This window comes from Gopherus flavomarginatus, chromosome 9, assembly GCF_025201925.1.
Source record: "Gopherus flavomarginatus isolate rGopFla2 chromosome 9, rGopFla2.mat.asm, whole genome shotgun sequence".
Lineage (NCBI taxonomy): Eukaryota > Metazoa > Chordata > Testudines > Testudinidae > Gopherus > Gopherus flavomarginatus.
The window spans coordinates 11,975,396-11,989,027 of record NC_066625.1 but is presented as its reverse complement, the minus strand read 5'-3'; the positions used below and the strand labels follow the sequence as shown (position 1 = coordinate 11,989,027).

General features: G+C 43.6%; 1 protein-coding gene across 3 annotated transcripts in view; it reads right to left on the bottom strand.

Moving 5' to 3' along the window:
• MAD1L1 (mitotic arrest deficient 1 like 1) overlaps positions 1-13,632 on the bottom strand; it is a 543,068-nt gene that overhangs the window by 243,302 nt on the left and 286,134 nt on the right. For all 3 annotated transcript variants that reach the window (XM_050966318.1, XM_050966316.1, XM_050966319.1), the window contains exon 13: positions 10,598-10,654. In XM_050966318.1, the coding sequence (XP_050822275.1) occupies positions 10,598-10,654 (57 nt within the window). The remainder of the gene's footprint in view (positions 1-10,597; positions 10,655-13,632) is intronic.

The following is a 13,632-nucleotide window of genomic DNA, read 5'->3' as shown; positions in this document are numbered from 1 at the left end:
CAATATTCCTCACAGCACCAATGGGCGCAAGTAAAACAAATACTCTTCCCCAGGTTGTAGAGAAGCATCATGCCTCCCTCTACTGGCTGATCTACATGTATGTGAGCCCTGTGGCCTGACGTTCTAGGATAAGGAGCTCTCTGCCCCTTCTATTGATGAGCAGGGGGAAGAACGGCCACAGAGCTGCTTGATCTTCATAAGCTTTTCAACACAGAACCGCAGATGCACAAAAGCTCCAGAGAGAAAGGAGCTCTCTCCTCCTCCCCTCCCCTTCTCTATCCAATGTATGGATAAAGAGGGGGAAGAATGGCTACAGAGAGCTTTATTTGCATATGCTTTCTACTCAGAATACCTCCAGTTTGAGAGTCACAGTCACCATATGCAAACTCAGAGTTGTGTATTACAACTGACAGAAGAGGGGAAAGCGTTCCTTGTGTTGTGACAAGGAGTGTACTGCCAGTGGCAAGAACTCTGCTCAGGGGTCCCATATGCTACTGGTTCCTCACCACCGAGTATCCTGCGCTGTTGAGAAAACTCTTCAATGGCAGATAAAAGAGGCAGCTCTTCAGTGCAGTGCAATGTAGACAGGGATCCTGGCTGATGCTGTAGAGGACAGCAGCAGAGCTGAGTGAACTCTGGAGAGCCCCCTTGTACCCAGCCAAATAAAAATGACTACAGATGGGTTAGGTGGAGCCATCTCAGGGCAAGACCAGGCTGCACTTTCCAAGGGACTGGACTAGAGACAGGTTTGTGTTTGTCGGAATGCACCGCAGGGCTTGGACTACACTAAACCATGAGTGGGGTTTAGCAGATGGGGAAAAGATAAAGTGACATGGTAAGGGAACATTTGTCTATTGGATGTTCACAGTAGCACGTAGGGAACAGAGTTTAATGGACTACTGCCAAAATTATCATGGAGGAGTCTTATTTATCATTCATATAATTATGCTGTTGTGTTTTCCCAAGTTGATGCTGTGTTACCTTTTCCCCCAATACATTTGTCCTTGTTTTGTATGCAGACTCAGTGTTTGTGAGTGGGAAAGTAGTGTCTTTATGGGCTGTCAGGGAAGGTATTTAATGATAGCCAAAATTCTGGGTAGTGGGAGGAGCCAGTAGTGTTTGTTACCTAGGCATTCCTCTTAAAACTCTCTGAACGCAACTTTTGTTGGTGCCAATACCTCGGAGAAGGGTTACATAGAGGGTAATAATTTATTAGTGCGACAACTACTGTTGTGCTGTTGCCTTAGGTGGTGGTGGTCTGTCTGTTTTTTGCCCTGACGATTAAGGGTTCAGTCTCCACTGACAATCCTTAACGGGAGGGTCATTACACAACGATGGAAAAGTCACGAGCTGAAACTTCATTGATCGCATCAGCAGCATCTGACCACAGTGCCAAGATGTTAATTCTAATCCCACTATCACAGGTTCGTCCTTCCTTTTCCAGCAGTTCTGCCACATTGCACCGTGTTCTTGTTTGAATTCACAAGCTCAGCACAGTCAGGTTTGGTCAGAACCTGAGTGAGAGATCTAGGACAACCTAGGTGCTGAAGATAGTGGTGTTCATGAATGAGTAGCTGGCACTTTTCAAACAACATGAATCTAATATTCCAGAATAATCACAGTACAGACTACGCTGTAGGAGATGATGTCTTTCAAAGAAGAGGTAAAATTGAGGCCCTGATCATTTGAGATTATCAGTCGTCATCTACATGAGTGGGGGAGGGATGTCCTAACCTCAGTATCCTCACTAAGTTCCTGCAGATGCTTTTACAGGTGCTGGTACTAGGTGGGAAAGCCAAGTTGACAGATTTTCAAGTCTATAGGTTTTTCATTCAGTTTAATTAATGAAATATCCCTTTTTGCTATTGCTAATTATCAGGTTTGCCTTATTTGTGAAAGTCCATTAGGGAGAACACAAATCAGACCCCAATCAGTTCACTGGTTTCACTATATAACAAACTCCCAAAAGGCAGAAATATCAGCTATGTAAAGAAAGTGGATTTTATTATTAAAGCCTCCTACTCCTCTGGGGTTTGCGTGCAGAGATACTACTTACTGAACAAACCTTTCACAAAAAGCACGCTCAGCAAGTAGGGAGGAATGGGTGAAGAGCCCAGACTCAAACCTCCCAGTCAGCAGTATGTTCAATATCCCTGTTTATCCTTGTGCAGAGAGAGATTGCACTGATAGAATGACACTCACCCCTGTGCAGAACACAAGGCCTGTGCACCACGAAAGCCTTCAAAATAGGGCCTAAGGGGATTTCAGTGGAACTAGTCCATTGGAAGAAGTGAATTTCATCCATAATGAGGGAACCTGGAGTCATGGCTGCAGTAGCCTATCAACTCAGACATCTGAAAGACTGAAGAGCGTCATCTTCAAACTCCTAAGTTTTGACAGAAAAGAATGAAGCCTCAAAAGCCCGGTGATATGTGACTAGGGAAATATTACCTGGTAAAGAAAGGAAAGTCCTCATGAATTATTTTGAGACAGAACTTCGAAAAGACAGCAAGGAATCATGCATCACCAGGATTCTGAAATTGTACCTCCACACAACTGAATCAAATGACCAGAGATTCCAAGAGCTCTCAAGCAATCAGAAGCATCTTGAATAAAGCAAGTACTACTTCATTACTCTAGAGCAGCAGGCTCCCCAACAATATTGTTAGGATCAGAGAAGTAAATAATACTAAGTTATAACTATCAACTCTATGATACTACAGCCAGACTCCTGGATGGAAATGCAGCATTAAGCCAACACTGCAACAACTCTGTTAGACCACAGTGAAGCTTCCAAGGCTGGGCATGAAGCACTGAGGCAAGACTGAATCACCACAGCCACATTTTTTACCTTCAGGAGCATCATTTCAGCTAGAATCACCATACAGTTCAGGTACCAAGTTTCCCTTTTCACATATCATAGCTGCCTTTCGTATGAGGAGCCAGGAGCCCAAGAAGAAAGGGAAAGGCTCTCTCTGCTTTGGAAACTACTCAAGTCCTTTCCACTGCTGCATGAAAGTCCTTAACTCCATGTCAGCTGTGATTGTCTTCAATGAGAAAATGAAAACTGTCCTGCTCAAACCAAATGGTACTGCCGAGTTCCATAAAACTTTAATGTTAATGGTTCCAACAGCAGGTTCATTTGTGTAATGGGACTTTTAAACAGACAGTTTATTTCTTTTTAATTTGAGGAGAATGTACTGTTTGATCCCATGTGCCTAGATGGATTTTTAAAACAGAAATAAACCAGTACAATTGAATGACAGAGTCTCCTCTTCTAACCTAATTAAAGTAGCACTGATACAGCAGCATGTGAAAGTGCAGCATGTTGATCCCCTTCCTATGTCATACATGATTTATTCACCTATTTACATTCACCTATTCAAGATCCCGATGTTTCCCTGTCTCTATTTGTTCCATCCCCAGTAATATACAACAGATGTTTTTGATTTTGCCAGTGTCTTGTGTGCTGAGCATGAATTTCCAGAGATGGAACTTAAAGCAAATGCCAGCACAAGAAATTTTGCAAGGGACCATTTATTTAATGTGCTAAAACAGGAGTCAGAAATAGATGCTGTTTCCATGCCTCACAGGTTAGTATACACCACTCCACAGGGAACAGAGAGGGACAAGTTTCCTATGATTATTATAATAGATACAGAGGCTGAGCTCTTTTCTAGGAATAGTACTAGGGTAGATATATTCTCAGAATCATTGTATTTCTTTCCCTTCCCTGAAGAAAGACTTTATCTTGAGAACTATGGCTCCATATCTAGGTAGAATGGATAGAGGGGGGAAAAATCAGTTCCCCCTCCTACAATACATAGCTTTTTCCCTTTCCCATCAGACCTACTTCCTGAAGGAACAGAACTCCAAGGAAAAGTGCAAAAATCATACCCCTAATTTAAAGGATAAGGACAGGAGAAAGTGTATGCAAGGGAAAGATCGCCTTCTTATATTTTCCTTTAAGTATCTCTCTCTCTCTAGATACATATTTCTAGTCCACCAATCAGCATGGCAGTTAGGTAATGGTACACCAGGGGATCTTAAACAACAATCTCTTTCAGATTCAATGCACATGATTGAGGAGTTAACATTTTTCCTGGTGAGCAGGGTTCGTTCACAATGCTGTTCTAGTGGTATTGGTGATATTGGATCCTCCTCTTTACCATTCTCCCTGTCTTCTGACTCCTGCCGTTCATTCCCTCCGTTTCAAATTACAATATTCTTGTATTGATCTCACCAGCACAACCAACAACTTGCTTAACGGATTGATCCTATCACTTCTGCTCTACTCATGTAGACCTTCATTTGTATCACAGGCACTGTTACGGATATTGTTAATTCTTCCTTAACTTCTTGAATTTGCCCATCTAAATTTAAATATGTGTTGGTTATTCCAGGTATAAAGAAGCCTAGTTTAAATACTTAAACCATCAGAAACTTTTTCAAATTTCGATCCATTCTTTCCCCCTTTGTATCTAAACTATTATATTATCTCATTTGGGATCAGTTTTTGCTGCACTTTTATAACCACATTCATCCTTTTCAATCCGATTTTAGTTCACTGAACTGTCTTACTAGATGTCTGTTAAGATCACATTCTTGCTAAGTTGAATACCCAAGCAGTCATGTGTCTTGGTTTTGCTAGACTTGTATAAGACACTAGGACTTGTAGAAATATTACAGAGATTTGTTGTCATCTAAATTAGTTTGGAAACCAAAGATTTGCATTCTCACAGATGTTAAGCTATCTTACTGATCATTCCTCTTTTGCAGCTTGTGTCTGAAAAACAAAAGGAAAAAAACCCTGTCCCTCTACAGCCATCCCCCCACATGGGTGATCTTCAGTGTTCTATAATAGCTTCATTTTTATTTATATCTGCAGCAGCTTAGTGCTCTAAGTCCTATGGATTTAACTACCAGCTATTTGTAGATGATCTGCAGGCTTTAGCTGTCTCTTAGAACTTCACCTCTATCACTCTTGTTGTCCTGGTGATATTCCTAACTGCATGTTTGATCACCTTTCATTATTAAATATGGATACAATGGATATTTTATTTCTTAGCCCTAATGCCCAGCTACCCACCATAGGTCTTTCTATTTTGAGGTTCACTCTTCTGTATTATCACTCCCATTACACACAGACTAAAATGTGGGAGTTTCTTCTGTTTCAGCTGGTATTTCACTCAAATATCAAATCCAAGATAAGGCTTGTAGGCGCCTCCATTTACTAAATGTTTCTAATCTGTGGATTTCTGCTGCCTACCCCTTGGTGCACACTGGTTCTTTCTCAGCTCAGCTTCTGTAATGGTCTTTATGTCTCTTTCCAGTTCATAATTGTTGCAGAGCAATGCTGTTCACTTCAGTTTCACTATTCCTGTTTCTTCTATGTTCTTTCCTTAATTAAGTGTTCATTTTGGTTACCCCTAAAGACACAAATACAGTTTACCATCTTGAAATTTAAGGCACTTCACATTGCTACACTTCATAATAATCATTATATGATTTGGTCCCAGGGCTATTACCCAGCCTGTAAATCACCCTGTCTTTGTATTCCCCTTTCTGTGTTCTCTCTCTATCCCTCTCTCATCATTTTCTTAATTTCTTCTGTTACGGCCTCCAGTTCCTCTAATTTATTTTGTTAGTTACATTTCCAAATCTCCTTTGCTTCCCACCCTGCTCAGCAACACTTCTGACTCCCCTACCTGGCCCCTTTAATCTGTACGAAAGTAAAAAAAAGAAATCTTCAAATCACCAGTCTGAAGCCTTCAGAGCTCACATTTGCCCTGGAAGCCACGCTGCCTTTTTGAGACAAAAGCCTGAGATGCACAGAGCGCTTCTGGAAAACAAAAACACAGGCATGCTTCTTTGATACCCAAACACCAACACCACTTCCCTCAGAGATTAAATGTTGAAAAAGGTCTAGACACAAATGCCACCTGCTAAAGGGACTAAAGAGAGATGGAGATCACATACCCCAGCCACTATTTGGATAACGTGCCTGAGCCAGATAATTCCGTCATGAGGACAAGAGGATATGAGTGAAGGGAAACAAAGTCAGGAATTCAAAAAGACAAAACCTGCGAAGAATAGTTGGGTGTATGCCTCAGCAAGGGGAAACGACAATCAGACTTATGCACTGTCAACCCAACATGCCCACAAACAGCATTAAACTAAATTGCCACACATATAAAGATCCTGGAACCATAAACTGAGGGAACAAATGGTTACCCAGTTTTTGGTGAAGTCCTGACAGACTGGCTACCGACCATCCTGTAATCACATGCCAGACAACTCTTCTGCAGAAAGACACACCCCCACAATGGGAACACAAACACACAAAAAAAGCAAATAAGGGAAAATAAACAACTTAAAGGAAGTGAGAAAGAAAATCAAAGTTCCATTAATATAATTAAACAACTCAATGATGGGGGTAATTTCTATTAAATCAGAAAATAAATTCTAGGTTCAAGTTCTCTGAAGGGTATAAAATATTAGAGCGTGTTTTATGGCTTAATCACAAACTCATTTCTCCAGCCACTACTGGCCATGTCTAATTAGGGGGAAGTATGTTAATGACAGCAGCACAGCCGAGAGATGTCTTCAGTTGCGATATTAATTGCATTTAGGAAAAGAAGCGTGAATTGTGCTTATACAAGCCAATTAGTATGGGTTTGCTAATTAATACTGGAAAGTCAAACTGCCTTTGTCTTGTCAACTGCAATTAGCTGGAGCTGTTTAATTTCTTTTTTTCCAGTAGTAAACTGATTTTTAGCAGAGAAATAATTGAACCATGTGCTGCAATACACTATGCCAGTTAACTCAACATGTCTATTACACTTTTTGATACAGTGCATTTTGGTGCACTATCAGCAAGTGGCACGTGCCACCATTCTTCTAGAATTCTCTGGGCCCACGTGTCTCCCTGAAACTTGACCCCTCTCCTCCTGGCAGTGCAGAGCATGCAGTCACTCTAGTCTAGGCCACTCTCCCAGTGCACTAATGCTGCAAAGGCTTTGATTTTAAATATCAGTATGTCCAGAATGAGTTACCTACCATGGGTCCACAGTAGACAAATACCCACTCAGACTCATTGGTGAGATAAAGTCTGTTACACTACTGAACTCACAGCACATCATTTCATCTTCACCACTGTGAGCAGTGTGGGAGAACTATTAGCACTCATTAAGGTGGTTGCGGAGATGTCACCTGCACAGCATCTTATCCCAATCAGCAGCCCAAAGACCCACTGGATTGTGTGATAGTGCCTGACAGGTGTTTATTCCATTTTACTTACAGCCATAGACTAAGCTCATGCAGAGACTAACTGATGAAAAGCAATATCCACATTTGTCAGAACACAGGATAAGAAGCAGCCTTTTTGTATCTTCCCAGCCACAGAAGCTTAGCATCAAACTCACAAGAAGAAGATCTCTGGTAAATAATGGGGAGGGGGACAAAAGGGAAAGGAGATGCAAGGAATCCAAATCAGGGACACATCTGCTGACCTGTCAATTTAAAATGAGTCTGAAAATAAGGCCATCTAGGCGAGAGAGGGAGTTGGAGAAACATGCCAGGAGAGAACATTTGTTCAGTAGCAGGGAGTGCTACAATCCTTTGAAACCTCAGGTGGTCTGAAATGGAATGGCAGCATCCAAAGGGAACATTACCACGTCACCTCTAAAGAAATAAAAGAAGTGACACATCCCTCTCCGAGAGAGAGATTTTATTTGTGGAAGGAGGAAAAACATTTGCAAAGCCAACTTCCAGTTCTGAAGAGGAGCTACAATAAGTCAGCTTCTTTCAAATAGGATGAGTACGGGAGAGAGAAAACAGACTGTTACATGCCATGGAACAATTTTCTCTGGTCTACTGAATGACACTCACCAATCTAAATAAAGCTCATATCTCAACCCTGTGCCATCCATACTCCAAACTACTATAGCCTAGGGCCAGAAGTCAGGAGCCTCTTCCTACCAGACTGGCATAGGCTCTGTGAGGACGATCACAAGACCTCCAGCATTTGGTTAAATTAAAACTCCACAAGAGCATACACTTGGCACTGCTTACTCCTGTATCCCTCTCCTCAACAATAGCGTACAACAGCTTTTCATATGTAAACACAAAGAACTAAACGTTCCCAATCTTATCTGCTAGCACACTTAGTGCTCCAGGCTATCTATGGGAGATATGCAACTGAAAACTGGAGCCAGAGTCATTTCTGAGGGTATGTCTACATCTACAATTTTGCAGCGCTGGTTGTTACAGCTGTATTAGTACAGCTGTATAGGGCCAGCGCTGCAGAGTGGCCACACTTACAGCAACCAGCGCTGCAAGTGGTGTTAGATGTGGCCACACTGCAGCGCTGTTGGGCGGCTTCAAGAGTGGTTCGGGGAACGCGAGAGCAAACCGGAGAAGGAGACCAGCTTCGCCACGGTTTGCTCTCGCGTTCCCCGAACCCCCCTGCAAACCGCAGGGAAGGAGACCTGCTTGCACGGGGGTTCGGGGAACGCGAGAGCAAACCGGGGAAGGAGACCAGCTTCACCGCGGTTTGCTCTCGCGTTCCCCGAACCCCCCTGCAAACCGCAGGGAAGGAGACCTGCTTGCTCAGGTGTTCGGGGAACGCGAGAGCAAACCAGGGAAGGAGACCAGCTTCGCCGCGGTTTGCTCTCGTGTTCCCCGAACCCCCCTGCAAACCGCAGGGAAGGAGACCTGCTTGCTCGGGGGTTCGGGGAACGCGAGAGCAAACCGGGGAAGGAGACCAGCTTTGCCGCGGTTTGCTCTCGCGTTCCCCGAACCACCCTGCAAACCGCAGGGAAGGAGACCTGCTTGCTCGGGGGTTCGGGGAATGCGAGAGCAAACCGGGGAAGGAGACCTGCTTCGCCGCGGTTTGCTCTCGCGTTCCCCGAACCCCCCTGCAAACCGCAAGGAAGGAGACCTGCTTGCTCGGGGGTTCGGGGAACGCGAGAGCAAACCGGGGAAGGAGACCAGCTTCGCCGCGGTTTGCTCTCGCGTTCCCCGAACCACCCAGCAAACCGCAGGGAAGGAGACCTGCTTGCTCGGGGGTTCGGGGAACGCGAGAGCAAACCGGGGAAGGAGACCAGCTTGATTACCAGAGGCTTCCTCAGGTATGCTGGGATACCTGCTTATTCCACGGAGGTCAAGAAAAGCGCTGGTAAGTGTCTACACTTGATTACCAGCGCTGGATCACCAGCGCTGGATCCTCTACACCCGAGACAAAACGGGAGTACGGCCAGCGCTGCAAATAGGGAGTTGCAGCGCTGGTGATGCCCTGCAGATGTGTACACCTCCTAAGTTGCAGCGCTGTAACCCCCTCACCAGCGCTGCAACTTTGTGATGTAGACAAGCCCTTCGATGCTTACAAAAACCACACCGAACCTGGAAGATGTAACAATTTTCTATTCATAAGTCCAGCGAGCACAGTCCCAGTGCTAAATGCACGAAATTTAAAACTGAGAGCCCATGTAATTTAGAGACTAGATGATAAATGGAATGAATAGTGTTTTCTCTGGAGATCTCAGCTCACATCTGACTCGAGACAATGAGAAACTGACTAAACCTTCAAAAAGATCTGTCCACGTCACCCAGCCACCACACCATTTGACACAACTGGCAGTCTCTGTTTATGGAAAGTGCAATACTGGAACAGCAATGAATGACACAGACAAACTAAGAGGCATTGACAGAGGTGTGGCAACTCATTGCAAGAATAGCAAGAGGGTTGAAGATCAAGACCAATGTGCATTAGCAGAGTTGTGTGGAAGCCCATAGCAAGATAACAGAAGCATTGGATAGCAGTTGGATTTCACACCAGAGGTTTCTTCAGCTCCTGCTGACTGTTGCCAGTCCTACAAGTTCACTTTCATGACTGTTAAAATTCACTCAATTTAGCATAAAACAATACTATATTGTTTATCTTTTTGTTCTGGACCATGCAGCTTTGTACACAATAAAAAAATTCTGCAGCTGAAGCTCTGGGACCTGCTCATTTGCACACCACAAGGACTTGAATGGTTAAATGTTGATGTCTCATTCATTCCTGAATATGAAGGATCTCGTATAGTAAAGCAACTGAATTGTGCACAACCTCGTTTCTCCTGGTTTTCTGGGCCATTTCCTGTTTCTGAGAAGGTTAGAGTCAACTGAATAGACAAGTGCAACTGAAAAATTAACAAAATAATAAAAACTAGTTTGCAGAGGATTCTGTCACATCTAACACAAACTGCAGCCACCCAAGGAAAATATCTGATTCATTATTAAGTAAAATGCTTATTTTCCTTCTAGAACTGCTAATGAATAGAAGGCAAACTGCCAGGAAGAATACAGGCTTTCGAAGGAGAAGCAGCATTTAGTAATCTCAGCAGAATGCAGGGCTTCCACCAAGTCAATATGGAGACAGACAAGGGGCCAGATATGTGATATTCTTTAATGGGACACACACACTCTCCCCGCTGCAAGGTTCACTACCTGTTCACATCTCGAATTCGGGATCCACATTCTTAAAAGGCATTTAAAGTTGCACATCATATTTTCACCACTGTAAAACAAGGAGTAAAAGAAAATGAACACATACCATATCTGCTCTTTGCTTCTGGGTCCCCACTTCTTCCAAAACTTGGGACAGCTGAGCCTTCAAGAAAATAAAAATCAGAACAGTGTTTTTAGCCACTATGATCTTTGTTCAGTAACATTATTAATTATTACAGTTTGCCACCACTAAGTGCCCAGCACTCCAGTTCTGGGAAATGTGGACTGAGCTAAGTAGCACCTAAATACCTCAAACACCGCAGGGCCCATCGGATTGCTTCTGCTTGGATGATGTATTAAAAGTTTGAGGTTTTCAAGTTTATTTTTATTTGATTAAAGAAAAAAACCTCACATTTATGCACTTTCTTCTCTTTATATTTTTCTGAGGCTGGTGAAAGATGCTGCATTTATAGCCTGTAGTGGGGTAAGCACCTCGCTCCAGAGAGAAAGGGGTTAAAACCAACTCTGGAAAAGGGCTGCCCCGAGGAGCCAATAAGGTGAAGGTAGGTAACAGCCAATCCAGGGCTGGTATAAAGAGGGCTGTGAGCTAGGAAGCAGGCAGTCTCACTCCTGTCTTGGAGTGGGAAGGACCAGGCTGCCTGGGAGCACAGGGTACCTTCAACAAAGCAGTGCTGGGGAAGGGGCATGCTGAGCTGAGGAGCTCAGGCCTGGCAACCTCCCAGGCTGAGGCCTGACAGGAAGGCCTAAGGAGGTACTGGGGCTGCAGGGAAAGGCAGCAGGTGCAACCTCCTAGCCAATGATGAGTGGCCATTTCAGTCTGCAGTTTGCCTCTGAGTAAAAGGACTCGATGAAGACTGGCAGTGGGTCACTGAAGCGAGGTGGGCTCAGAGGAGTGGGGCTCCCTGGGTGAGGGGCAGCACCCCAAGGTAAGGGGTACCGTAGTCTGGGAGGGACGTGGGGCCTATACGTGGTGGAGATAAAGGAACTGCAAAGGTGTAGGTAACAGAGGGCAAGACACTAGCCATAGAGGGTGCTCCAGGGCTGAGAGATCTAATTCCTGGATGACCAGCAGAAGGCGCCGCACCGGTGAGTCGGTGATCTGCTACAAGCCTTCAAGATTAAACGTCTTTAGCTACATGTAAAACAAATACAAAACTGACTGCAGCTGAGCTATTTCCTGCTACCGCCTTGATAATGTGTCTCTAATCCAAAAGGATCTACTTCTAGAGATGTGCAGCTTGACAGTCTCCGGACCTATTCTGTCTTTTGACCTCTTTAACAAGCCTGCCAAATAGGATACCAATTGAAGTTCAAACACCATGAAAGTAGCCAGACAAGGAGCAGAGGTAATCATTCATTATCCTATAACGAATGAAACTCCCCATAAGAAAAAAAGTACAATTGCATGAAATACAGCATGAACATATCTAATCACGTTATACTGTAGAGAGCCCCCAATAACATACACACAGGATCTATTGTGACATATTGGATCGTTACTATTATTTATTTGTATTAATGTGGTGAATAGAGACTACAATCAAAATGAGGAAAAGTCCTTGCCCCAAAGAGCTTGCAATCTACAGACACATGAAATACAAGGGTAGGTGCAGAAACAGAGGCACAAAGAAAGGAAGTGACTTGCCCATAGTCACACAGCAGGTCACTGGCAAAGCTGGGAATAGATTGAGCTCTCCTAAACCCTAATCCAGTTTTCTATGCAATGGACCATATTGCCTTTCATGGAAATGCATGTACTGAAGACTATTCACAGATATTTTTGCAGCCTTCAGGCAGAGCAGTTCAAAAGCTCCTGCCTTTGTGAAGCAGAACTTGAGTGTGATGGGTTGTGTCACAGAAACCTCATTGGGACTGCCACCTGATGTGCTGAGACTACCTCTAAACCCGTTTTCCCTGGCATCTTTGGACTTCAGTACCTTGCCTGGTTGTGCCAGACACACTAGCCTGCTACAAATACAGACCCAGGTCTGAACCATGTCCCCCAAAAGCTGCAAACTTAACTGAAAATACCTTAATAAGAGCTCCTGTCTCCAACACCCAGATACCCAGTTCCCAATGGGATCCAAACCCCAAATAAATCCATTTTACTCTGTATAAATCTTATACCGGGTAAACTCAAATTGTTTACCCTCTATAACACTGATAGAGAGATATGCACAGCTGTTTGCTCCCCCAGGTATTAATACTTGCTCTGGGTTAATTAATAAGTAAAAAGTGATTTTATTAAATATAAAAAGTTGGATTTAAGTGGTTCCAAGTAATAACTAACAGAACAAAGTAAATTAACAAGCAAAATAAAACAAAAACACGCAAGTCTAAGCCTAATAAGTAAGAAACTAAATACAGGTAAAGCTCGCCCTCAGAGATGTTCCACTAAGCTTCTTTTACAGATTAGACTTCCTCCTAGTCGGGGTCCTGCAATCACTCACTCCTGTAGTTACTGTCTTTTGTTCCAGTTTCTTTCAGGCACCTCTCTGGGGCGGAGAGGCTATCCCTTGAGCCAGCTGAAGACAAAATGGAGAGGTTTCCAGGGGCTTATATAGTCACTCTCTTGTGGGTGGAAACCCCTCTCTTCTCCTGTGTAAAATCCCCTCAACAAGATAGAGTTTTGCAGTCACCTGGGCAAGTCACATGTCTATGAATGATTCAGCTTTTTGCAGGCCGACGCCATTGTTTAGGTTAGTTAGAACAGTTCCCAGGAAAGCTTCGATGTGGATTGGCGACTCCCAAGGTCCATTGTTAGCTAGAGTGCTCCCAATTACTTGAATAACCCCTTCACACTATGTTGACCAAAACTGCCTTAAGTGCTTCCTACAGCAAACACTTTAAATACAAGCATAGAGTCAACACTCATAACTTCAGATATAAAAATGATACATGCATATGAATAGGATGAATACATTCAGTAGAACATAACCTTTGCAAAGATATGTACCATGGCATATCTAGCATAAAACATTCCTGTTGTGTCATATTTACACTTATCAGCATATTTCTATGAAGCATTATGGGGTACAACGTCACATGGAGACTAAACAGAGGTATGTTCAGGAACGCCTGTAGAGAAACCCTGATGGGAAGATGCTATAGTAGAGTCCT